Here is a 27661-nt window from a genome sequence, read left to right as displayed (position 1 = left end):
CGCACATCTCTCCTTCGTAGTGTGAGGAGGACTCCGGCAAGCCGCTCCTCTCCTCCCCCACTGCCTTCTGCCCTGCAGAAACGCGAGAGGGCTAGACAACCGGGAGGGAAGGAAAGCCTTCGACAGGCGCGAGGAAAGCCCAGTGTAAGCCTCCACCCGACGGAGCGCCCTCCCTCACAGCGCGGGGCGCTGGGGCAAAGCCTGGCGCCGGCACCGCGGTCAAGTTGCGATTGCCCCCTTCGGTTGGTCTGCGCGGAGCTCCACACATTCCTTCGGATCTAGCCGGAGAGGAGGAGACGCGAACCCGGCAGCGTCTCCACGCGCTGAGCGCTCTCCCTGCACCCCCGGGAGGAGCGCCTCGCGTCACCCACTCGCACCCCGAGCCCCCTCCTCGGCAGCGCGGGCGCCTCCTCACTGCTCTCCTTTCCCTCCTTCACAACCGCTTCCCGACCCCTCCCCTCTCGGGGCCCCGCGCTTCCCCTCCCCCACCCCGGCCCCCCGGCCCGGGCTCTCAAGGACCAGCCTGCGCTCCTGGCGCCCTCATGTCTTCACGGGACTCCCCGCGCCGGTTGACGTGGTGTCTCGATCGGATTTCCAGGCCAGACCTCAGCTCCGGCGGCAGCATCAGCCCGGCCCATCTCGTGCTCCCAGGCGCTGCGCCCCGAGAAGGCGCAGAGCGCGGCCGCCGCAGCTGAGCCGCCCGCCGCGCCCCGGGCCCGCGCAGCCCCGGCCAAGAGCGCGGCGCGCGCAGCCGTGTCACCCCCCCACCCCCACGCAAGGCAGCGGCGGCTGCTCGGACCTCGGTTTCTGGGGGTGCAGGGCATCCGCGGGGGAGCTGTCGGCATCCCTCGCTCTTCTCGAGGCGGCGGCGGGAGTCTTGGCCACCGCCTCCTGCGCACCCTCGCTGCCCCAGGATTGCGAATTCGTGCCCCTAACCAGTTGGGCGGGCTTTGCGCTCCTGCCCTCGGCGCGGATGGGGCTCCTGGCTGAGACTCGGGGTTCCTGGAGTTAATGTCCAACTGGGGGTCTGCGGAGACCGGATCCGAGGTAAGTGGGAGAGCCGGCCGGGGTGGAACAGGGGGATGGCGCCTGAGTCGCCGGCGGCCGCGGCGGCCTGCAGGGCGCGGGAGACAGAGGGGGTGCGGCTGGACCCCAGAGCAGGCGGTGAGATCGGAAAGAGAAAAGACTAGCTCGAACCGAGGCACCGGGAGGGTAGAGGAGAAAGAGAAGTTGGACGCGAGAGGGGCTGGCCTTGCAGAGACGCCGGTTGCCTTCCCCACGTGGACAAAGATATCTGGTGCCCCGATGCCTGTGGACCCCAGAATGTCTGAGAGGTTCAGTTTCCCTCCCTGGCTCCTCGGGGCGCTCTTCTGTCAAGTCCCGGGACGGGCAGGTTTGGGGTTATCTTTGAACCCACCGCGACCAGAAAGTGCCTTCTCTGGACGTGCAACTGCGGAGATCTCATTGCGGGCATGTAACTACTATTGAGCTTGTTGGGGTATGTTCCGAGGAAAGGCGCACACCCTGGGAGGGACTTCTGAAAGGTGCTGAGAGCCTAAAAACTGTGGGCTCACGTCCTCCGGGCGCCGTCTTGCAAAGCTACGTTCCTCGCCCTTTTCGGAACCCGGTCGCTTGCACTTTCCTAATGCCCGAAACCTCAGAAAACCATGCCCGTCGAGGTTAAGAGAGGGACTGCCTGGACAGTCCAGGACTTGGGTCTCCGCCTCGAGCAGGTTATTAAAACTTCTCAAAGTCTCCGCTAGGCCATCGAAGTGATCACTTTAATGACCTCTTTTGTCCTGTAATTCTGTGCCACCTCCCCGTTAACACCCTCTGCCACTACCTTGCACCACCTCTGGGCTGACCGCGCCGTGGTTTGGTTTACCAGCCCCACCCGGTGAAAACGAACCCTCACTAGGGAGGGGAATGGACTTTCACCGGAACCCCCAGCCTCCTGGCACCTCCCTAGTTTTGGCTGTAGCAAACCCGCCGGCAGAGCCGACGTGCGCGCCCCGGGGAGGGGGCGGGCTGCCCAACCCCTTGCTCCCAACATTTTTGCTCATTGGCGGGGACAAACACAACTCTTCCGGCCTCTGATGCCGGTGTGCTACAGCGTGCTCGACTCTTGCACAGTATTTTGAAAATACGCTTAAGTATTCCGAGTAAGAAATGCAGCTTCCAACTCCACGCACGCACCTCTTCCTGCAAAGCCCTCGAAGTGGGAGCTGCTGGGCTTCTGCCCTGCCGGGACCAACTGTCCCCCTCACTGTTCAGCCACACATTCGCTTTTGATGGGTAGGGGGACAGTATCGCCTTTTCAACAAGTGTCAGGTGTTCAGGGGGCCCGCAGCGTTCCCAGCCCAGTCTCGCAAGGGGTTCGGGTGCCCCCGGACCTAGAACCTGGTTTTTTGGACCCTTACCAGAGAGACCTCTCCCCAGAGCTGCATGCAGAAAATGTCCACTTTTTATTTACCCTGGTCTTGGGCCCAGCAGTTACGGGGAAATAAGTCCTCCGCCAGGCTAGGACACGAGGCACACTGAAGAAAAGCAATACATCCTTCAGGAACTTCTGTCCCTATCCCAAAAGAAAACCCCCGAGTTACATCACGCCCCCCCCCCCCACCACCCCGCCTCGCCTTTCTCTCCCTGAGACCTGGATCTTGAAGGCAAAGCCCAAACAAACCTCCCATCCTGCCAGACAGAGGAAGATGCGGGGGCACTGGCGGCGGGGGCGCTCACCCCGGGGGAAGCTGTCATGGTGACGCGGGAATTGGGGGAGGGGGAAAGTCTAAAAGCAGGTTACCGAGAAACCAGATCAGGTGAGGTGGGAAGGGAAAAACGGGAGAGAGGATGGAGGGTAGGAACCTGAAAAGCAGGCAAGCTGGTGAGCACATCCGGAAGTTCTGGGGGGTAATTTGGATTTGGGGAGGATTGTGGGGGGGACCAGGGGTGCTTGTTCACGGATTTCATACTTAAAATGACGCAGCCTCTCGTTCGCGTGGGCGCCACGGGACTCGGACGGTTTCTGGTGCCCCCTGGTGCTGGGAACCCAGAAGCGCCCCACCGTGAGCGGCGGCTTCTGCGGGCACTGGGGCCCTCTGGGGCGCCCTTTCCCCCCGCCGCGGGCCTGGGGACCGCCGGGTGTGGGCGCCCGCTAAGCGCCCCTTTTGCCCTGCGGGGCGCACTGGTTCCGGGCGCAGTGGGGGAGTAGGCTGTGGGGTACAAGAATGGCTGCGGGGGCACCTGGCGGAGCTGACTTCGGGAGGAGAGCGTGGTTACCGCACGTGGCAGCGCGTTAAGAAATTCGCGCGCGTAGCAAAGGCGGCCGGTTGCAGCAGAAACGCGTCCTGCAGCTGTGCTTTGAGAGAGCGATAAAAAGACAAACCGGGAAGTGGTGGGGGGTTGGAGGGGGGCGCCCAGATGGGCCCTGGGGAAAGCTTCCCAGTAGACAGACCACTGTTGTGTGCTCAGCTCCCAACCCCTCCTTCCTCCGCCCAGCAAATACCGGGAACTGAAGAGCCGCTCCGAGTGGGGCCGGGCACGGCGGTGCTCGCAAGGAGGAATTGCGCCCTCCCTGCCGCGGGGGAGGTGGGTGGAGCGCTTTCCGGGCCTGCGCTGCACCCGGCCGCGGGCGGGGAAACGGGAGGCCGGGAGCCTCCTCTGGCGAAGCGGAGACTTTTCAACTGTGTCCTCTTTTGCCAGCTTCTCCACACTTCTAATTGGAGGATCCCACGTCCAATTTAAAAAGCTTCCGTCGGCCAAGCGGGAAAAAAGGAAAACCCTCTTAATGGCGGAAGGGAAATCTGGTGCCTCGTCGCTTCCTGCTGGCGGGCACCGCGATTTGGAAGGGCGCATTAACCCCGGGGCTCCCTGCCTCTCCGGGCCGCCAGCCATTCCACGCACCTGGAGCTGGCACCGGGGCGAGAGGGCGGGGAGGCCTGGCGTCCCCTCCAGTTTTCTCCTGTGCGCATCCTTTTGCAACGGCCTCGGTGCAGTGTTTCCCTGGGCCCAGGCGCCAGAATCTAGAGCCTCTGCTTTTTTCCCGGGCTTGTAAACCCTCCCTCGCGACAAGAGGGGCCGGGAGCTAGTTGCAGGTTGCCCGTAGTTCCCAGTTCCTGCAAACACCCGAGCCCACAGCTGCGTAGTAACAGACGCCCGAGGGATGGAAAATGCAGTCGTCTCCGCAGCGGTGGGGAGGTGGCGGAGGCCGAATTAAACGCTTCCCCCCCGGGTGGCCTGCGAGGGAATCTAGGCGGGAGTTCTGGGTGGAGATGGGGGTAGGGCTGGGGGACGGGAGCGGTGAGCCTGGAGCTCCCCGAAGATGCCGAGGCCGAGTTTTTGCGTTTACCTGCACACTGTCTTACTCCTCCCATGGAGAAAGTTCAAGGAGATTTTCCTTAGAATCGTGATAGGAAGGAGGAGGCATAATTAACTACTTGAATCCCGTAGTTCCACTTAATTTCCTTGAAAACTGGAACACGGCATTGGGAAGACACGAGGAAACACCACACCCCAAAGTGCCTGGGTCTCCTCCACCCCCTGATTGGGTGGGGCTTGGCCCTGAGTTGACAGTGCCTTTTTCGCCCCCGTCCGCGGCTGCGCTGGTGTAGGCCGCCTTTTGGGGGTTTTGAGGGCTGAGGAGCTAAACAGAACCCCCTCGCTGAGAACTGAGCCCCAACTCCGCACCCTTTGGTGGTCTAGGCCTTCCCCTGCCCGCGCTGCAGGGTACCATTCTCCTGGATACCGGGCGTGGGAGCTCGAGACTCCTCTGAGCCGGGAGAAGGGACTGGGGATCAGAATCTCGCAAAACTACAAAAGTGAAATAGAGGGTGTTCCGATTTAGAAGGAAGCATTAAAATTGTCAAGGCAAATGCAAACCCTACCTAACAGCAATGCTAAAGCAGTTATTGGGCGCTTATTGTATGCTCCCCTAGGTCTTTCATACGTTAATGTTCCTAACCTTGAGACGTGGAAGTAGTATTTTAAACCTAGCTGATGCTTTGGGAAGTAACGTTAACGCAGGTGTTCCCACACAGGCCAGAAGTCCCCAAGTCCCTGCTACTCCTTCAGCGACAGAATACTTCTATAAATAAGTGGGAGGAATGAAGCGCGCGGGCAGGGTGAGGGGTGCCACAAAGCCTGCCCCAGCCAGCTGACCGCAGCATCTGGACCCCGGAAAAAGGGTCCTTGATTTTATTCGTAAAATGAAACGCTGACCGCTTGCTTGGCTCGAAGGTTGGTTCCCGGGACCTCTGGGAGCTGCGGGAAGGTGGGAGGGCCCCGAACCGGGCGGAGGACGCAGGGTGACGGCTGTCCCCTCGTCCCCCGGGGGAATGGGGCAGTGGGGACACCAGTACGGGTTTCGTCGTGTTGGCCAGGTATCGTGGTGCCGTCGTGTTGGTACCTGCCAGGGCACCGGCCCGGCCGGAAACTCTGGCCCCTGGGATCCGCTGGCTGGAGTGAAGGTCGGTAGTAGGTTGGAGGCGGAGACCTAGCCGCGCCTGGGACGCCCCCGGGACCCGGGAGTGAGCTGGGGACTTGGAAGGAGGGCGCGGGATGCCCAGGGAAGCGCTGGGCTGCAGCCGTCCTGGAGGAGGGCGGTGACGAGTTTGGAGCTGGGCCCTGGGACCCGCGGGAATGCCGCGCCCTGGGCTTGCCGGCCTAACGCGCCTCCGCCGGTCCTCTCCCCCGCCCGTGCAGGTGCCGCCGCCGGACGGGACTCTAAGATGAAGTTATGGGATGTCGTGGCTGTCTGCCTGGTGCTGCTCCACACCGCGTCCGCCTTCCCGTTGCCCGCCGGTAAGAGGCCTCCCGAGGCGCCCGCCGAAGACCGCTCCCTCGGCCGCCGCCGCGCGCCCTTCGCGCTGAGCCGTGACTGTAAGAACCGTTCCCTCCCCGCGTGGAGGGGCCGCCGGCGGACCCCCACGCATCCCCACCTGCCGCCCGCACACACCCCAAGCCAGCCGGGACGGCGGGACGGCCTCCCACGCCCGCGCGGTAGCCCCCCTCCCAGGGTGTGCCTGTCGCCTGCTGCCCAAAAGCCCTGATGCCCCGTCCGTACGGGGCACAGGCTGGTTTGCTTAGCCCAGAGGGTATCACATTTTTTTGCTGCCCGCTTAGCATTCGGATGAACATTTCCCCCCAATCATTACCAGCACCGCAGGAAAAGACACAGTTGTCCCCTTTTCTCCGCTTCCCTAATATACACACGCACTCCTGTTTTGTTTTGTTTTTTCCTTTCTTATCCGTTTGGGTGTGCCTGGCTGTGCTGAATTCTGGAAACAGTTGTATTTCCATCCTTGCAAGGGAAGAGGCTGAGGTTTTTCCAAAACCAAGCCCGAGTCAGAGAAAACACAGAAGGGCCTCGATTTCCAGAACAAGCATCTGGGCAGTGTCAAATCTGTTCAGAAAAGTTCCGGTTCTAGAAAGGCTTAAGGGTAAATAGTGCTAGCTAGGACTAGGGGGAAAAGCTGTAGTTGGCTCCACACATGACAATACTAAGTTTTAAGAAAAGAACATACAAATAAATAAATAAAAATCTGTGATTTACCTCTCAAAAATGTTTTAGATAGACCTCTATTAGGGCATGTCAACTATGATTTGATATAAATTGCCCTAGGCTCTTCAGTTTATTTGTTGCATTAAGCAGGGTATGTGCATACATTATAAGTTAAAGGTTATTGGGGAACTATGTAGAAAATTCGACACAACCCCCCCAAAAGCAATAGTGAGCTGTAGCCTAGATGTCACCCTAGCCACTATGGCCTTCCATTATCCCACTAGCTGTTTTCCACTTAAAACAAACTGAAGTCATATACACAGGAGAAGCAACCCTGAAAGTCAGCTGTGAGTCCCCCAAACCTAGTGGCCTTGAGCTGAAAATGCAGTGCAGGAAATGTGATGTTTATTTTATGCTTAATTACAACAATAAAAGCCTCTTCTTCCAGAAGTCCCAAGAAAGAAGAAATAGTGCATTTTCTAAACCAAATTAAGACTTCAGGAGTGACTTAAGGTTAGCAAAAGAACATGGTTGATGTCTTGAAATTAAAGTAACTGTTTTAAGAGTTTCTGTCAATTAGTTATATAAATTTATTTTTAAAGGTTTTGGTTTCAGCCATGAATATCCACCTTAGTGTACATAAAAGTTTCTCTAATAGAAACCTAAATTTAAAATGCCCCTTAGTATCACTGTCTTCAGAATAGTACCCATGAGAGCTGAGTAAGTGGCTTTTCATTCACTCTAACAGCCTAGGCCAGAGGAACAGGAACACAGTGTTAGACAATACTTCTCTAATCAGAAAGCTCAGGAGAAATATGACTGTGTCTGATTATGAAGCTTAATTCATGGAAGTCTAACTAGCATATTAGTAGCCTGTCTACCTAGGCTTATTTAATACTGGCTCTTGATTCTGGCTCCACTTTCTCTCTTTTTTTTTTTTTTTTTTAAGATTTTATTTATGAGAGAGAAAGAGAATGAGCGAGGGAGGAGCAGAGGGAGAGGGAGAGGAAGAGGGAGAAGCAGACTCCCCACTCAGCGAGGAGCCGGACCTGGGGCTCAATCCCAGGATCATGACCTGAGCCTGAGGCAGATGATTTACCCGCTGAACCACCCAGGCGCCCCTGGTTCTGGCTCTACATTTTTTAAAAAAAATATTTTATTTATTTATTTGACAGAAAGAGAGAGATCACAAGTAGGCAGAGAGGCAGGCAGAGAGAGGGGAAGCAGGTTCCCTGCTGAGCAGAGAGCCTGATGTGGGGCTGGATCCCAGGACCCTGGGATCATGACCAGAGCTGAAGGCAGAGGCTTTAACCCACTGAGCCACCCAGGTGCCCCATCTGGCTCTATTTTAACTAATTCTGACTTGGCCAACTTACATACGTACTTTACAACTCCGTGAACAGTTTACAACCTTGCAGTAAGGGGAGGCCTTTCTACTCCAAAACACCAGTGGCTATAAGACTTGGTCCCCTGGCCTTCATGGTCCTGCCCTCACTGTCGTCTGGGAAAAGACTCAGAAGGAGAGAGCCCATGCTCACTGGAATCACCCAGGGATCCTTAATGGAACACTGATGCTGGGCCTCACCCTGAGAGCTTCAGATTTAATTGGTTTCCGGTGTGGCTTGGGCTTTGGGAGATTTAAATGTTCCCAGGTAACTCTAATGTGTAGTCAGGGTTGAAACATTTCGTTTGATAATACCCAAAGAAAATCTGTGCCCCATGTAAGATACAACCAGTGACAAAGCAAGCAGGGTAGCATTAATCCTACTGATGAGGGGAGGGTGGTGGTGTGCAAAGGACTGGTGGGAGAAGGGAGATTACTTCCTTTTCCAGAATTGATGTTAAGTCATCAATGGCCAAGATTCCTACTACTCTATTTACATTTGAACTAGCAGAACACACCCAATTCCATTTTATCTGCTAGAAGACCCAATAGATCCTAGAGGATACTTGAAACAGAAATGTTCCCAAAGAGAAACTGAGCTGTGTTCTAAGCCAAGTTGATTTCTTCCAGGTATGTTCAGTTCGGTAGCAAGCTGTTAGTGCAGGGAAGGCAGAGGAATGACAGCGTGCAGACTTCGAACGCTCAACCAGGGTCAGCAGGCTCCCGTCACGGTGCTGACATTTATATCTTGCACACCGTACACCGTGCGACTGGTTAACGCTATGGGACAAAAACATTAAGTCACGAGTTGCGTTGGGAAAATAGACCCTCCACTTTTCAAATGCCTGTGACTTAGTGATTGAGCAAAGGTGCTTTTGTGCCACCTTAAGCACTCTGTGCTGTTTGAAGGGGGCTGGCTAGCCTGCACACCCTCACCCCTGAGGTTGCAGGTGTCCTGCTGCTTCTAGTGTAAATGAAACAGCCAGAATTCTGTTCCTAGCATTTTCACAGGGTGAACTACCCACATAGAATGCGTAACTGGCTCGCTTGCTTGCCTACAGGTTCACTATAAAGTAAATGTGGCTGCTTCCTGTGGCAACTGTGAACTTGTCTAAACTCAAGGACTTGTGGTATTCCCTTTGGGGCATCCAAGGACATCTTTTTCCCTTTAGTGATCTTTTTTCTTGTATTTTGCTTTTTGCCAACATCTTCTCCAAAGGATGATTAGAGCAGGCTGGGAGGAACCTAGAAGGTGAAATTTGCAGATCTCATAGCCTTGTAGAGCTGACACAGTTAACCCCTTCCCTTCCTCATGGTAAAGCAGCTTGCCCAGAGTGCAAGAGCTCCACAATGGTGGGAGGCAGGTAGGCTGAACCGGGACCAGAGTTTCCCCCAATCACGGAGACACAGAGCAGAGCATTCAGTTTTGCTGCTTAGGGGAAAACACTTTAGGTGGGAGGAAGGTCAACTAGAGACTAAAAGCCTGTTGCACAAGGTTGTCTGAATTTTTTAAAGGTTAGTTCATCTTAGTTGTATGTCAGATCTTGGCCGTGGATGACAGCTCTAAATGTGTTTCACAAGCAAAAGCATAAAGTGCATGTGGTTTTAAAATTTGCTATCTGAAATCATGTATTCATTCAACAAATGAATGTATGTGTGCCTGTATGGGCCCGGCACTGTCCTAAGTGCTGGGAGGTCCTTGGTACACATAATAGACAAAAGTCTCTGCCTGCACAGAACATACTAACTAGTGGAAGTATGTCCAGCAGTGGTACAATCCAGTAGTACTGTGAACCAGAACTAAACGTGAACAGCCTTGGACCAGGAAGGCAGACTTCTTGTGTGACCAGAGGCCAAGTAGAAGAAAGATTGGGCATTGTTAAATTATAATTACAGGTAATACACAACTTATTGTAATACGATGAGACTATTTTCCCCCAGTTGGGTAACACATCATGAAATTTCCTATGGAAACAATTTTATAAATTAAGCTATCCAGTTCCCAGGCCAGCCCACACAAATCTAGGTGTAAACCATAATATAACTGAAATACAGGTCACAGTATTCTTAGGCTAGAGCCTCTTCCCAGGGTGCCAGTTCCCATAAGTTGCAGAAAGAGGGCACAGAGCAAGAAATCAGGGAGTCCCAACAAACAAGATTTCCAGTTCCCACCATTGGATCAGACTAGGGTTTGGGTCCCAGCCTTGGCACACAACCAGCTCTTACTTAATCTCTCAAACCTCAGTTTCCTCACCTGGAAAATAGGGACGCTATTACAGCTTTCTCTGTAATAGAAATAGCAACCTCAGGGGTTGCTCTGAGGGTTAAATGAGGAAATGCTTTGTAAAGCCCGTGCCTGATAAGTAAGCATTGCTGTTATTAGGGGCCATCTTCCTTCTTCCAACAGCCCGATGAAAGCCTTTTTCCCACCTTTTCCTTCAGCCTCTGCCAAGACGTTGCTCTAAATGGTGGGATTTCAAGCAGCACAACATAGTATGGACAGTGAAAGAAATGCAAGCCTTACAAGGAGGCAAATTGGGGCCCCAAAGTCTGTCATTTGGTAAACACTTGGTCAGGCCAACCTTGCCTGGGATTCTGCTCCCCGGCTCAGGCCCCCTGGCTCTTCCCAGGTTTCACAGCTCCTTCCCTTGCCCATTTTCTTGAGCCCATGGAGTTCCTATGGAATTTTCCTCACCAGCTTCCCATGGGCATGTTAGGGAGACCCTCTTCCCCCACTGGGGAGAAGGGAGCCAAGGCAGGCAGACCCATATGTGTAAGTGATAGGGGAGTGTGGGTGATAGGCCACCTGTATTGAGTATTTCTGCTTTAAGTGATCCCTGCTGGATATTTAATTTAAGATGCTTAATTTAAGATGTTTCAGAAACACAGCAAAACCCTTCTGGTGAACTTTACTAAATGTTCAGCCTGTTGTTATCCAGCAAAGGAAGCTTCTAGAAGCTAGTTCAATGTTAAGCTTTCCAAACTAATGTTATGTTATGAGATATAGAACTTGGAATGAAGAAGCACCATTTACCTATTGCTTCTTCTTTACTATGTGATGAGCAGTGCTATGATAAAGTAAATATCTAAGCTGGAAGGGGACACAGCCCTTTGGGATGAGGCTTTTGAAATCAAGAAATTTCATGTCCAACCCTTTCAGGAGGAATGGATTCCTCACTTGAGATCTGAGACCAGCATCTCACTCTGGCCCCAGTCTGGAGACCGATATTACACTGTTGCTGTTTAGAGAAATCTATTTCAGGCTTAATTTGGATTGGCCGGTCTTAGGACCTTCGGCTGATCCGACAGCCTAAGAATTATGCTGAAAAGACTCTACTTTCTGTGATATAAAAATAAAGGCAGTCCGCCCCCCCCCAACATCCCTTTCATCTTTTTTCATTTAGCACTTAATGGTCCATTGCACCTTCATTCAATTAAAACACTTATTCTTTAATTAATCACTTGAGCTCAATCAAGAAGCAAGTATTAAGTATCTTTCATGTGCTAGGTGCTGTGTAGCATCAAAAAGACAAAATGGTGAACTTAAACAGCTTATGGTCTGGTTGTAAACTATGGAGAAGCAGATGGGTGGGTGGGCGGATTGTCAGACAGATATGTCTACCAAGGGGCTTATATTAGCTGAGGTCATGGTAAGAATTCTTAGCAATGAGGTCACTGGGATTTGGAGATCACAGCAGGAAAGGATTCAGGGAAGAGGGAGGATTTGAGCTGGTACTTGAAAGATGGGTATTAGGAAGGGAAGGGAAAGGGGAAAAGACACATTCCAGACTAGGGAGAAGCATGGGCAAATTTATGACCATGATATGGGGAAAGGCAGGTGGTAACTCCAAGGAAGAGGCCAGACCTCCTGTCCAGAGCAGGACAGGTGGCGGGAAGTGGTATGAAATTTAGGGGATCTCCGCAGGTGATCCCCAGATGATGAGATGCTATAAATCTGGGACAAGGAGGGGTTTGCTGTGTTTGATGGCAGTGGAGGGCTATAGGAGTATCTTGAGCCGGCAGGTGGCTGTGGGTGCGGGCTCTCGCTGCAAAGCCGTCTCACTGTAAAAGCTACTCAGGCACACGAGCTGCTTGGGAGTGGAGTCTGTAGCATTAGGCATATTTTTCATTTTGAGGTATTGTGTTCTCATTTTTTAAAAGGGCACAATAAAGGGCATGTTCTAGGCACAGGCACCATTGAATCAACGTATTAATCCTCAAGGAAGTCAATAACTACAAATAAAAACTGAATATTAAAATTATTGTCATAACACCTTTTGGCTATCCAGATGGTTGACTCTGGTTTTTTTTTTAAGATTTTATTTATTTATTTGACAGACAGAGATCACAAGTAACCAGAGAGGCAGGCAGAGAGAGAGGAGGAAGCAGGCTCCCCTGCTGAGCAGAAGCCCGATGTGGGGCTCGATCCCAGGACTCTGGGATTATGACCTGAGCCGAAGGCAGAGGCTTTAAGCCACTGAGCCACCCAGACACCCCGGTTGACTCTGTTTTAAACGAATAAGTTTTGTAGCTTGTCCAAAAATTGAATATGTTTGAGCTCTACTGGACGGGAGGAGATACTTGTATCCCATTTTACAGATGAAGAAATGGGACCTCAAGCATTGCTCAAGGTCACGAATCTAGTAGGTGGTGAAGCCAGAGTTCAGACTTCTGGTATCAAAGCCAGTATTTCTTGGCTTTACACAGACTGTGCTCCCATATTAGTAGATTAAGAAAACACAAACATTGGCTTGTTAAAAATACATTCACTAACCCTGAAACACAGATTTTTCAAGAAAGTCCAAAGAGTCAGCTAATAGAAGTAGAGAATATTAAATTTTTTAAGTCCTTAAAAATTATTTATTTTTTTATTTGACAGAGAGAGAGAGAGCACAAGCAAGGTGAGCGGCAGGCAGAGGGAAAAGCAGACTCCCCGTTGAGCAAGAAGTCCCAAGAGGGACTCGATCCCGGGACCCTGGGATCATGACCTGAGCTGGTCATGCACTGACCTGGCTGACGCTTAACCCACTGAGGAACTCAGACACCCCTAAGGCCTTTTTTCATTTCCATTTGGGTGGCAGTGGGCCTAGGCTCCTATTATTAGTGGCTACTTTGAAGTCCAGATCAGCAGCTTTTAAGGAGGAAACGTGAATTCTGTACATATGCCAATACCACCAATGCCTGTTGCTGTGAGAGGAGGCTTCCTAACATGTGGGGACAAGTGAGTTCTGCTCATATGTTTTGTAGGCTGACAGAATTTGGGAGGCCTTCCGGGAGGTACTTTTTCTCAGAGCAGTCCTGTTCAGCCCTGGGGAAGGGGACACTCACATGGGAAATCCAGGGCCACTGCATAAGGGCCAGAGTGACCCCCATGGTGGGAGCAGGAGTGAGTTTGCACAGGGAGAGCTGGGGTCACTATTGGGAATCTACCAGTTAGCTCAGGAGAGGCAAACCCACTTTTTGCAGGACTTTAATAAGGTCATGGAGGTGGAAAGGCACGGTTTTAAAAGTCTTCAATCTTTTTTGTCTATAAATCTGCAGAAAGAATGTTGAAAAACTATTGCACACTTCTAAGAGGTTACCTAAAATTTTGAATCACAAGTTTAATAGTCATACCAGATGTAATTTCCAGGCCATTAGGGTGGTGGGCTTCACATACATGTGAAGTGAAATATGTGTAGTGAAATCTTGGAGCTGCAAATTTAGTTTCTTTAATTCCTGGGAAACTAGCAAACAAATTAGCCCAGATAAATGGACTTTGTGGTCAGAAAAGATATGACTTCATTTCCAGTTCAAAGACACATGTTAATATACATCCATGACAACCATCACAATTCTGGATCCTAATTACACGACGAAGATATGATTGGGTAGGTGGACAGGCAGACGGGGGAAGCCCAGAACCTTGCCGTGAGTGTCTGGCCAGAATGAAATATGGAACCACCCACTTCAGCATATCTTGGTTTATTCATATGGGACTTCACAGTACATGGTTCATAGTACAATAAACACCACGTGTCCTTCACCAAGACTGACCTCTTGTTAGCATTTTGCTTCATTTTTGTCCCCTGAACCACTTGAGAATTAGTTACAAACATAACATCAAATGCTTCTGTACCGTCTAAGAACAAGGATATTACCTTACATTACAACAGTTCAATGATCAGTCTCAGGAAGTTTAACAATACTGTTATCCAATACACAATCCATATTCGTATTTCCCCAGCTGTGACAATAATATCCTATGTGTTTTTTTCCTCTTTTTTTTTTTTAAAGATTTTATTGATTTATTTGACAGAGAGAGATCACAAGTAGGCAGAGAGGCAGGCAGAGAGAGAGAGGAGAAAGCAGGCTCCTCGCTGAGCAGAGAGCCCGATGCGGGGCTCGATCCCAGGACCCTGAGATCATGACCCGAGCTGAAGGCAGAGGCTTTAACCCACTGAGCCACCCAGGCGCCCCTGTTTTTTTTCCTCTTAATCAAGAATCGCAAATTGCATTTTTTTTTAAAGATTTTATTTATTTATTTGACAGAGAGAAATCACAAGTAGGCAGAGAGGCAGGCAGAGAGAGAGGAGGAAGCAGGCTCCCCGCTGAGCAGAAAACCCGATGTGGGGCTCGAACCCAGGACCTGGGATCATGACCTGAGCCGAAGGCAGTGGCATAACCCACTGAGCCATCCAGGCGCCCCCGCAAATTGCATTTGATGATTATGTTTCTTTTTTGGGGGAAAGATTTTATTTATTTATTTGAGAGAGAGAGAGACAGAGATAACAACAGAGATAGTGAGAGAGAACACAAGCAAGGAGGAGAGGGAGAAGCAGGCTCCCCGATGAGCAGGGAGCCCGATATGGGACTCAATCCCAGGACCCCAGGTTCAGGACCTGAGCCAAAGGCAGACCCCTCACCGACTGAGGCACCCAGGTGCCCCATTGATCACCTTTCTTTATTTTCCTTGAGAATAGCTCTAAGCCTTTTCTTCCCATGACACTGAAGGTTCTGCAGAGTTCAGGCTGTCTTCCTGCTCTTTTGTAGACTTGCCCTTCAATTGGGATTTGTGTGACTTTGTCCATGTTACGAGATTCAGGTAAAAATCCTCAGAATACTGAGTTCCTGATGATGTGTCCTACGTCAGGAGCCACCAATACTGGTTTTTCCCCCGGAGCCACACATGCCTGCATGGTCCCAGCATGGCCTCACAGTAAAATGAGTGAGATGGGCAAGAAGCACCCCTTCTCACTGAGGTGGAAGGCTGATTTTGTAAATGCAATCATTTTTTGAATGGCCTGTATAGCTGATTCCATGAAGAGTCTTGAGATGCCAGTAAATTCTTTCACGTGGGGTGGAGGGGGGCGTTGCATAGCAAGTCCCTCCTCACATTTGACTGTAGGAATCTGGTTCAAATGACAGGGAACACTTTTCTTTTACCCCCTGTATTTTCCTCTCCTTTTGCCTGTCCTCTGCTTGCCCAAGTCCCTCAGACCATCAGCGTTCCTCTTAGCCACCGCTCAGTGGGCCCCTGGGAGGGTCTGAGGGAATGAGAACACAGAGCCCCGGAGCATTGTGGGGCCCCTGGCCTCACGCAGGGCTTTGTGGGAGGGGAGAAGCAAAGATTCCTTTGTTCCCAGGGTCCTTTTGGAGTTTCCCCTCAGAACCCACCTGCCTCAACACCGCAAGGGATTCTTTTCCCAAGTGGCTATTTGAGTGCTTAATTTTACTGGGTAACTTTCTCACCTTCCCATAAGGTTTTCATAAATGCAATCTCAGAGCTCATGGGGTGCACTCGTTAGCGTGGGGGTGTTTACTGCTGACCGTGAAGTGCTTTTAGCTCACACCAGGTGTTCACGGATTAGTTAACAAATGGACACCCTGTGGGGTGTGTTTGTGACTTAAAAGCAAGAGGATGGACATTTTCCTTCCAGGGAAGCCCTGCTGTATTACTGTAAAATTATTAACGTAACTATAATGAAGCGTGGACCACATAGGTGGAAATCAGAGCCGGGCAATCAGAATCTGATGGCAAAATGAATACACTATCTGTCTCTTCCTCGGTGAGGTTTCGGGGCTATTTGTCTTCCTGGAATAATTTCCATTACCCTCATGGCAGGTTTTCTTAGTTAAGTTGTGGGATAAAAGTTCAAGATTGTATATCTAATACTCGTGTGAGATGTTGGTCAAAGTAGGTGGAGATGGTAAATAAAATGGCATTTTGATGAGCAAAGTGGCTTTTAAGAGTATACTCAGGGCTCCTTTTTCTATATTCTGAAATGGTTTGCATACTAGTTGGGTCTTTTTCTTCTGCCTTGAGAGGACCCAGAAATGCTTTTTTAAAACAACTAAACACTGGTGTTTTTACAAAGCGAATACTTTTCAAATAAACCCATGTCATGCCTTCCTGTCAACAAACCACGGGTCATGCAGAGAATGCACTATAGCTCTGGCAATGGTCACAGTGACTTAGTAAACGGCCTCAACTGATGAGTTACTCTTAGGGAACTAGATGCCATAGACCCCTCTTGAAGTTAACCCAGGAGTACCCAAGGACTAGGCCGGTCTATCTAATCTGGGAGAGTACTCTGTCTAAAATTGGAAAACGACGATGATCGTTACATAATGTGACATGTATCTGCATTCTGGTGCTTAGTGACCCATAGGCTTTTTATTTTTAATTAATTCAAATAAGTGGTAAAATTAACACATAAGTAGGAGCAGATGACAAAACTCTGTAGAATTTTTTGGAGAACTAGAACATGGTTGTGGAATACCACCACACATTTCAGAGGTCGCCGAAGGTCAAATAGAACAAGAGTCAACAGCTTGCAAGGCGGGCTGGACCCGTGATCCATTTGGTAGCAGTCACAGTGGGGGATTCGAGCCTTGGAATCATAAGCTGGGTATGACCCAAACATGCTTGAAGCGGTGAAAACAGAAATGGATAAAATAGAGATTTTTAAGAGAATGACAAGTTTAGCATTCGACTTCCCGTCTATGGAGACGGAAGGCTGACAGCGTGTTGGTGGAGTATGTCCTCTCCGAGGCCATCAGCTCCATCCCTTCCTTTACAGATGGAGACTCAGGTGTAAGGATGCCTCCCCCTAGGAACCCCTAGAACTCCCTAGAACCTAGGGTATCTTGAGACTCAGCACCCTTTCTACACTTCTTTTCACCTCTCCTGCATGGGGCAGAGGAAGATGTTGAGTTGAGAGACATGCCGTGGTGATTATTTCAGATGTAACCAATGCACTGAGCCAAGAGGTAAACTGAAAAGGTCAAGAACTTCGAGACCTTAAAATACCTCCTGTGCGCTTTCGGGGGCCCTGGGCAGAACGCCACTGGGGTGACAGCCAGAGGGGGCCTCTCCCTGAACAGAGGTCACCCAAAATGAATGTTTTCAGCAACCCCCCCCCCCCCACCACGCCGCCCCCAGGACAGAGGCCATCTGCATCTCAGGCCGTTAGCACTGGGGAGGGCCCCAGAGAAGGTCTGGTGGGGCTCAGGAGGACTCAGTGACTGGCCCAACGTCCCCAGATGGTCAGGAACTGACCCCAGACTGGAATTTGAGGCCGTGTTCTCTCTAGCTCTGCCCCGAGAGCCTCGTCGTTTGGTGCCAGAGTGAGTTTGAGGAGCTTCCGGAGATGGGGCCTCTCTGTCGGAATCCGCCGCCGCCCTTGGCTGCTGGTTTTCCGGTTTTTAACTGGGAAATTGCCAGCTCTGCCTTAGAGTGATATGCAAAAGCCAGGGCATGGGAGGTGGCCCTGAACAGCATGGCTGTTCCCTTCCCGGAGACGACTTACTGTATTCCGTGGCCCGCAGGAGTCCGAGTTTAGCATCTACTTCACGTAACTCAGTTTGTGCTGAATTTTCCAACAGAATGTCTGTTTCTCACTGGATTTGGTGAATGTGTACAGGTGAAATCAGCATATCTTCAACTTGTTCCGGAGTAAATTACCACATGCCCTGAGACTTAAAAAGCTGCATAGTAGTAAGTTTTTTTGTTTGTTTTGGGGTTTTTTTTTTTTTTTTTTTTGTATTTAGAAACAGGTATAGCATGGAGTCTTAGATTAAGTTTGAACTTTAAACCAAGAGACCACATTTATGAGTCACGTGGTCTTTCTTTTCATCTTCTCTGAGCCTCAGTTTCCCGATCTGTGAAGTGAAAATAATACCCAGTCCCTAGTTACCCTTGCAGGGATGTTGTGGGGCTTAAAGTTGATGTTGTAGGAAAAGAGGCATCCGTCCCTCCTTTATATCGGTAATATTTTATGTGCATCAAGGAAGCTGTTATTTTAAAACATAGAATGATGAAATGTTGTAATCTGAGGAACTTTCAAGTTTTTTAATACTTACAATATTTCAGTATTTAAGTATTAGTGAAGAAAAATCACGTTTATACTTTATTGAAAAGTAAAAATAATGTATTCCAAAGAATGACATGGGCTGGGAATTTTCTGGAGAAGCTCTATCAGCCAGACTGATTCTTTTCATATAAACATGCATGTGCGCACATGTATGTACGTATATGTGTGTGTCGATAAAACTTGTGTTCTGCATGTGGGTACTCTATAGAGCAGTCAGGACGGTATCTGGGGTACAGGCAGGTAAAGATATCCGATTAAATACTACCACCCCCAGGTTTTCCCCTCGCCTCCTATCTGTGAACAGCCTTTTCGGGGAGGCTCTCCCTGTGAGGACAGGCTGCCCAGCACCTCAGCAGCCCGGACATAGCCTTCCGTGACCTTACCTCCCCCAGCCACCACCCCCAACGTGCGCCCACTGGAATGGGCACTACCTGGAGTAAGACATGTGTGGCCTTGGCTTACACAGTAGCTCACCCGTGGGCCTCAGTGTGTTAACCCTTGCCCTTCTGGTACATAGCAGCTGGCCTACCTTACAGTGGAGTACAGATGCTGGTCTTCCCCCAGAGAAAGAAATAGTCGGGACTTTTCTCTGGGGCCCCTGCATCCTTGAGGCTGACTCTGGCTTGGAAGACTGTTCCTCTAAGAGAGGCTACTGTGGGTACCAGGATCTAGCCCTACCCCTCCCCCCTTTTATTTTCTGGAACTCTCAGAGCCTCAGGGACCTTCCCTCTGTCCCCAGAGCCCACTCGCACTCTGGGGGAGGAGTCTTCTCCTTGTGCTGCCTCCCTTTGGGGCCCATGGGTTGAAGACAAGCTGAAGGCTGGCTTAGACACCCCCCTCCCACACACTCAACAGCCTGGCTGGGGCAGAGGGGCGGACAACCTGATATGAATATAAAAGGACCCCTTTGATTAAGCTGTACTGTTCTTAAGAGAAATCTAATATTTAGGAGACTATTTTGTCCATGGGATGCCTGCTTAACTAAGATAATGTTTTGAATTATGTACTTTTTACTTAGGCTATTACAAGAAGTACTCTGCATCCTTACATTGTTCCTATAAAAACTCAATTACCTTTACAAAATGGTCAATATCCCAGTCCTGTGTTCCTGAGGTGACTTTACTGTCTTTCCCCATAATCAAGGGAGGCAAGGTCTCTGCTGTGAACGGTTTGTTCCCAGAAATATTCCCCCAGTACAAGGTTTCATTTGTTTAAATAACACTGTTTATACAAAGGACACATCAAAGTTAAAATATTTTAAAGAGAATAATGCCAAAATATCTGGTTGCATACTGAAGGGTCACTTTAAATGCAGTTGAGTATTTTGATTTTTTTCAAAAACTTTAGCTTTTAGACATGATTTTCCAAGACATATCCTCCAAGCGGGTCTGGGAAATGAGCAAGTGTTTGACCTATTTTTTAAAAATGATGCTCCTCTTTTGTGGTTTGCAAGTATTTTACGATCAAAGTTACTACCCATGAGGGCTGTTTGTATAGCTGACATTTTGCCAAGCCCTTTATAGGATGCAGAAGAAAGTGATATGCCATTAAGTTTTAATTTAGGGAACTAATCCAAACCCTAATCCCCTACATTCCCCTCAGCTCCATGAATTCTTGGAAGATAGAGGCAGCTTTGGGTTGGCCAGAGCCCGGGGTTCAAGGCCTCTGAAGAATTTCTAAGAACAGGCACAGTGAAGCGAAGAGCTCCTCGTGCCCCCAAAGTGCCTCGTGTTGATAAATTAAGGCGCCTCTCCATAAGGGAACTCAGTCAGCATCAAGAGGCCTGGAATGAGGAATCTAGTTGGAAGAGACAGGCCTATTTGCTCTGTGGTTTGGAAAATCTAATGTGGGTCAGCGGCGATGTCGGCCACCCACCCAACCCGTCATAGAAAATAGAATGTTACCCTTTTCTGGTTTCCAAAATTCATACCCATGTAAAACTTGCAAACTAAATATTTATTTATTTATTTATGCTTTATTTTTTAAGGAGAAGAAAGGAAAAAGGGAAGAAAAAAACCCAAAAAACAAAAAAACCTCTGGGCTCAATGAGAATCATTTGGAGCCTAAAACTGGGGTTTCAATAAATATTTCCACATTACCCAGCAGGCATGAGGGAGATTTTTCCCACCAGAAGGAAAAGTTCGTACCAGCTATATCCTTGGGTTTTTACATCAAGCATTTATTGACTGCTTCCCAGGTTCCTGGAAGCCTTTTGATTCAGGATTAATAATCCGTTTACCCCCTTATCCTAAAGCATAAGCGGCTGGTGCATTCTCTCTGCTATACTCTTCACCTTGAAAAGCCAACTGGAATTTTAAATAAAGGAACTAAACATTCTCATAACAAAGTATAAGTATGTTGCAAACATCATTTAGGGCTGCTTATACGAAAAATGTATTTGCAATTTATGTGAATTCAAATTTAGCAGGGTGCTCTGTATTTTACCTGCAAGCAAAACCAATGGACAGAGCCATGTAGTCAAAATGTCATAAAAAAAGGTGGGAAAATGATTTTTGGGGAACTTTGAAAGGATCAGGCAATAAATAAGAACAAATACTGATTCAAATTGTTATTATAACTCCAGTAATATAAAAGTATATAATTTATCATTGCATAAATTAATGAGTCCCTAAACCAATATAAGTTGAACTTTTATAACTCGAATGTTTTCCTATGTGTTTCTGTTAAGAGTTTAGTAATGTTTCATCCTGATTTCTGATTAATCTTCAGTTCTTAATCGATTTTGACTTTCTATGTCCCCAGGTTCTTAAGTTACTGATCTATTCAAGAATCCTTGAATAGAGTTGGGGGGGGGGGTCCCTTCATGTGAGTCCTTTTGTCACACAAAGGGTCTTTTGGGGGAACATGAAGACGTTTATGGAACTTTGATTAATCACCTCTAAAATACCAATTTTAGAAGTTCAGATTTCTATACAAGTACGGTTTTTTGAAACTGAGCACATCTAATTTCCTCTTCAGAGCTTATTATTGGAAAAAATCACAAAGAGCATAAGGAGCTCATTCTTCAAGCCATTCATTTCTTTATACAGAGTGATTTAAAGGTTTTTTTTTTAAGATTTTATTTATTTATTTGACAGAGAGAGATCACAAGTAGACAGAGAGGCAGGCAGAGAAAGAGAGAGAGAGAGGGAAGCAGGCTTCCTGCTGAGCAGAGAGCCCGATGCGGGACTCGATCCCAGGACCCTGAGATCATGACCTGAGCCGAAGGCAGCGGCTTAACCCACTGAGCCACCCAGGCGCCCCAAGGTTTTTGTATTTTTTTTTAAAGATTTTATTTATTTATTTGACAAAGAGATCACAAGTAGGCAGAGAGGCAGGCAGAGAGAGAGGAGGAAGCAGGCTCCCTGCCGAGCAGAGAGCCCAACACGGGGCTCGATCCCAGGACCCTGAGATCATGACCTGAGCCGAAGGCAGCGGCCCAACCCACTGAGCCACCCAGGCGCCCAGGTTTTTGTATTTTAAGAAGAATACTTCTTAAAGAAGTTCCGTTAGAAAGTGGTTCCGCGGAAATGATGAATCAGAGCTCCTCCCACACCAGTCCTCCCAGAGAGAGCCCCTTACAAGCCCTATGGGGAGTCAGACCTTGAGAGACTTGCCTGCTGCAGGAAGCAGGCCAGGTAGATATTTCACTCTCGGGTGGAAAATGACGGTGTCACTCGGCATGGCTGCTTCCCATGTGACGTCATGGGCTGTTTACCTGGGAGCTGTTTATTTCATGATGGTGTGGTTCTTAACCGAAGTCTAAGCGTCCCCTTGAAAAATTAAGGACTCCTTCTTCTCCCCTTATGAAGTGCCCTATTTCATTCAAAATTTATGGTGGGCTTCCAGGGACAAGATCCTATTTTAAGTGCTTGGGATCCATGGGGGAACAAGCCAAGCAAAGTTCTCTCCCTCCTGGAGTTGACTTTCTATCAGAGAAGACAGACAACAAATAAAAAACTTAAGAAATCAGTTCTATAATGCGCTGAAAGATAGTATTATGGTAGAGGGTGGGGAAGCAAGGCAAGGGGGTCTGGATTCGGGCTTGGGGACACATTGTATTTTAAACATGGAGGTCAGGGCTGGACTTGGTGGTGGTGCCATTTGAGCAAAGACCTGAAGGGTTGTGGGATTGAGCCACTGGGTGCTGTGCAGGAACAGTGTTACATACAGAGAAGGAACAGAGAGCACAACGGCCCCGAGCTCCTGCTTGTGTCTGATCTGTGATACTCAACCCAGGGTGCTTTTGCCCCCAGGGACATTTGGCAATGTCTAGGAAAGGTGGGGGGATATCACTGGCATCTCCTGGCTAGAGGCCGGGAATGACGCTCACCAACCTGCAATGTGGGGAACAGCCTCCCACTGCAAAGAAAGATCCTGCCCAAAATGTCAGTGGGGCTAATGTTGAGAAACCCTATGTGTGAGAAGTGGTGAGGAGGCCTGGAAAACTGGAGGAGAGGCAGTAAGGGAAAAGAGAAGTAGAAGAGATCAGAGGTGACAAAGGCTGGAGGAGAAGGAATGGCTAGGCCAGCAAGGGCCTTAGGCCAGCGTGGACTTTGACTGTTACTCCAAGAGAAATGGGGAGCCATTGGAGGGTCTGGAGCAGAGCGGACATGACCCACATTAACAGCTCTGGCTGTTGAGTGGAAAATAGGTTGAAGGAGGGTAAGGCTGGAAAGAGGGAGCTGAAGGCGGCTGCGGTGATCCCAACAGAGACAATGGGCCCAGACCAGGGTGGGAGCAGCTTCGTGACTTCCAGCCAGCAGGACTTTCCAAAGCCAAATCCCAGATATCAGACAATGAGGCATTCTAGGGGTTCCACACAATCTACACTCTTTTCATTACTATGTATCCTAGATTATATGTTCTGCATAATCTAGATAGATCAGTGTTCATCAATAGACTTATCAATTGATCGATCAAGCAATTGGTATAGTTAAATTGCCTTAGCTGGATTTTGTTTTACACACAGGATTCCTGATATGTGTTTTAACAATCAGTCCATGACAGGGGCCCCTGGGTGGCTCAGTCCGTTGAGTGTCTGCCTTTGGCTCAGGTTGTGATCCCAAGGTCCTGGGATCAAGCCCCGCATAGGGCTCGTTACTTAGTAGGGAGCCTGCTTCTCCCTCTCCCTCTGTCTGCTGCATCCCCACTTGTGCTCTCTCTTTCTCTGCCAAGTAAATAAATAAATAAGCCTTTAAAAAAAAATCCATGACAAAACAATTCGGCAGGAGTCAGGCATAAAGTAATCCTTCTCTGCTTTACCGTGGTCTCAGCAAAATACATTCACTCTTGCCAATGACTACTTCAAGGTGTCTTTTTCTGAGCCACAGATAACCCTAAACATGCTAAGTTACCTGAAATGGGGATGAGGAGAGCATAAGAGTTCTAGGCCCTAATAATGAGGGGTTTAAACGGCTTTCTTCTTTTAGAAATGCATTAAATTGTTCAAACAGTTCCTCACCTCGTACTTGATCAGCCAAAGCAGATGCTGCAACAGAGCAGAAAACTCCAAGAGACTGGGAATCCTTGCTCTAACCCCAAGTTCTCAAACTTCTGAGAAGAGCTGCCTCCTCATTCCATCTGAGAGCCCCTACTCCAGCTCCGATTCTCAGCCAAGAAAAACGGCCTTTAAGGAGCCACCTGCTCACAGCAACTGCAACACAGACTGGTTAAAAATGGCAGATGTTAGGGAGCGTGGGTGGCTGAGTCATTAAGCATCTGCCTTCGGCTCAGGTCATGATCCCAGCATATTGGGATCGAGCCCTGCATCGAGCTCCTTGCTCCACAGGGTGCCTGCTTCCCCCTCTCCCTCTGTCTCCAGCTCAGCCTATTCGTGTTCTATCTATCAAATGGATAAATAACAATCTTAAAAAAAAATAGAAAATTAAAAAAAAAAAACAGATGTTATTCAAACGGAAGATGCGCTTCTGAGGACTTGTTTTCTGCAAGGAAGTGTGTCTGCCCCCGCATGCTAGTCTCCTCATTCATCCATTCATCCATTCATCCCTTCATTTATTTTAGTCTCCTCTTTTAACTGGATACTTTCCCTTCTGAGGGTGCATTTTCACCTCTGCTCCTGGTAGGGGTCGGGCGCGGGGGGAAGGTTTCACTGGTCACTTAGTCTGACCAGCTGCTGGTTCCACTGGGGGTCCCTGCTAGGCTAACTTTGGAGGCACTTTCCCGGAGAAGCCCACTTGAAACGAGCTTTGTCATCTCCTTGTCGTCTCACGTGACCTTTTCTGTTTTCTCGCTGAACAGCAAACATGCCAGAGGATTATTCTGATCAGTTTGACGACGTCATGGATTTTATTCAGGCCACCATCCGAAGGCTGAAGAGATCGCCCGAGAAGCAAATGGCCGTGCCACCCCGGAGAGAGCGGAATCGTCAGGCGGCGGCCGGCAGCCCGGAAGGTTCCAGGGGGAAAGGGCGGCGAGGTCAGCGGGGCAGAAACCGGGGCTGTGTCTTGACTGCGATACATTTAAACGTCACTGACCTGGGTTTGGGCTACGAAACCAAGGAGGAACTGATTTTTCGGTACTGCAGCGGTTCCTGCGATGCGGCCGAGACAATGTATGACAAAATATTAAAGAACTTATCCAAAAATAGGAGGCTGGTGAGTGACAAAGTCGGGCAGGCTTGCTGCAGACCCATCGCCTACGATGATGACCTGTCATTTCTAGATGACAACCTGGTTTACCATATTCTAAGAAAGCATTCCGCTAAAAGGTGTGGGTGTGTCTGACTCCGGCTCCAGAGACTGCTGTGTATTGCATTCCTGCTACAGTGCAAAGAAAGGGACCAAGGTTCCCAGGAAATGTTAGCCCCGAATGGAAGATGAGGACCAAGGAGGCAGAGGCGGAGGACGGAGGAGGAGGAGGAGGAAGAGGAAGAGGAAGAGGAAGGCAGCCGTTGGGGGAGCCTGGTAGAGGGAGATTCAGCTACAGAGAACTGGACAGGAGAGGAAACAGCCATCTGGACTCTCCCTGCTGGCAGCCGATGTCGCCGGGAGCCGATGTCACCAGCAGCTCAGGGCTGGGGTCCCTGGTTGGGTGTTTCCCATCATCGGACACAGCCCGCCACAGGCCGGCCCCGGGCGCAGTTGCGGATGCACTTGAAACCAGACCAGTGTATCTCCTGTGGTTTATTTTCACACATCTGGAGACACCTGGGAAACGGTCATCCTGCTGTCGTTCCTTGTCATGACGTTTTACTGCTGAAAGCAAGAAAGGCTTATTTTTCTGTCACTCAGCGGAAACATACCCCGGAGAGGAGGAAGAAAAAACAACACAACACAACACAACACCAAAAGCAAAGACACAAGAGATCGTTACCTTTGAATTTGAAAGTCGAAGCCTGAGGTTTCCTAAAGCCAGCATGGTTTGCCAACGGTCGGTCAGTGATGGATTTGGAACCTGGTGTGTGAGGCAGGAAGCAGTTGGCTAGGAACCAAAAAGGCTGTCCTCGTGACTAAAAACAAACCCGAAGGTATTTCCTTGATGACCTTGGAAACAGGAAACCAGTTGTGGTTTTGGGCAGCATTCTTGCAGGAGAGCAAGTGGGGAAGGCCCCCAGCCACCCTGGGGCAGGGGGACCCGCTGGGCCTGCCGGTTTACAAAGAGACAGAGGTTACATACCCCCCCAGCTCCGTTTAAGCATGGTCACCAGTGACCAGAGAAGCTACTCGATGCAATGCATCTGTTTCAGATACAGAAATATAGAGAAGATATTTATTGAGATTTAAGTTATTGTTATTTATTACTGTTCACTAATGAGTTGCTCTTTTCTCCCCTTATTTATTAAAGTTTCTTTTCAAGGTGCCAAAGTATATGTGGTCGCAAAATGCAAAGAAAAGTGACAAAGGAAATTTTGATTGGGAACAAGGGTCCATGCTTTTGAAAGTATTAAAAAGTTTCTCAGTAGGCAAAAATCACTTACTTTACCTTTTTTAGAAAAGCCCTCCCTCATCTCCCCCCCCATTTTAGCCTCTTCCCTATTTTTATTTTTGAGAAAAGGAATGCGTCAGAAGGAGCGCTTCTGACAGGCCCACTCTCGGGAGCCGTGTGCAAAGACCCGTGGGCTCTGGTTTTACGTCCTCGCTGTTCTATCGCTGAGCAGGTCTGCCACACGCTCCCCTTGCTGTTGTATGTAAGCCCTTACTCCCTTCCATGTGTATCTATCTATGACATGCATAACCATGTATATGAAAGGTTAAATCCCTTTTAGTAAGTAGTCCTGGAGTCAGTGTTGACCTAAAAGTAAGATACAAATCCTGTCAGCTGGCCATGGTCTGTCCCGACTCTTCCTCTGTCCTACCATCCACCACTGTCTTCTAGAGAAACGTGCTCACGCCCAGCGCAGCCAGGGAGCACGTGGCCCACCTTCCAGAAACGGGATCTATCCGGGTGCCGTAAAAGCCCCTTGGCTGTCCCCTGGGGGCAGCAGTCGCTGTCCCTGTCAGAAGGAGGTGGCCCAGAAGGGAGGATATCTGGCCCAGCCGCATACACACACCGAGTCTCATGCCCACAGAATGTCCTACCTGCACGATGAAAGCCTTTGGAGGGGTGGTGGCATAAGGTGGGAAAAACCAGCTCCTCACACAAGTCCCAGATGTGGGATTGTCTGGCAGCTGACGAGACACGAGGAACTGGGCCCTATATTAAGAGTTTGTTGCATGTTTCATAAAAGGGATTTTTATCAAGGAAATCATCTATCACTATCCGAGTGGCTAATAGCCCGAAAGTATGACAGATTTAGCAATTAAGTGACCTACCGGCCTCCCTCAAACAATCATGTGAATTTCGCAAAGTAACCAAGAGGCACCATTTGGCAGACATCCCTTCCCCCAAGCCCCAAAAGACCCAAGTTCACCATCATTCTGTCCCTGTCTTTTCTGTTCCCCTTGTACAACTTGGAGATAAAGTAAAAGGAACCCCCTGCCCCTGGGGCCAGAGTGGGGACCTCGTTGAAGAGCAACCTGCTTCAAACAGTGACAGACCCAGCCGTCTGGTCATTCGTGAAGCACATTGTGACGTAGCCCCAGGACCGTCTGTCTGGTTCAGACAATCCTGGCAGACTTGGTGGCTGGCGTCCCCAGGGGTCAGCCTCAGTCCCCCCTCCCACCCCGATTCCCATGAAAAGTCCTTGTTCACAGGGGCTCTAGGACACAGTGGATGTGGACAGCACGTTCCCAGCATCACCACAAGCAAGTTTTAACTGAAGCTAATCACTCTACCAAATCCACAAAAAGGGTAAAGTTTGTGATTTTTCTGTATCATTGCGATTACCATCTGATCTGGTAGGGAGTGCACTTCTTTGGAAGTTCTGACTTCTCTGATCTGTCTCAGTCGTTTGTGTTATACAACCAAAGTTCTCTACAGACTTTATTTTTGTACAATATCATTTTGTAACTTTTTACAAAT

General features: G+C 49.4%; 1 protein-coding gene across 2 annotated transcripts; it reads left to right on the top strand.

Moving 5' to 3' along the window:
* Positions 1-7: 7 nt before the first annotated feature.
* GDNF (glial cell derived neurotrophic factor) lies at positions 8-27661 on the top strand. 2 transcript variants are annotated; one of them, XM_047731579.1, is made up of 3 exons: positions 8-1047; positions 5701-5877; positions 24500-27661. In XM_047731579.1, exons 2-3 carry the CDS (start codon positions 5727-5729, stop codon positions 24982-24984), a joined length of 636 nt encoding a protein of 211 aa, XP_047587535.1. In that variant the 5' UTR covers positions 8-1047; positions 5701-5726; the 3' UTR covers positions 24985-27661. The 2 variants fall into 2 exon arrangements, with proteins under 2 accessions (XP_047587535.1, XP_047587536.1); XM_047731580.1 differs by having other exon boundaries at positions 915-1047; positions 5701-5799.

This window comes from Lutra lutra, chromosome 5 (assembly GCF_902655055.1).
Source record: "Lutra lutra chromosome 5, mLutLut1.2, whole genome shotgun sequence".
Taxonomy (NCBI): domain Eukaryota; kingdom Metazoa; phylum Chordata; class Mammalia; order Carnivora; family Mustelidae; genus Lutra; species Lutra lutra.
The sequence above is the reverse complement of the archived record's forward strand: the minus strand, read 5'-3'. Positions and strand labels throughout refer to the sequence as shown.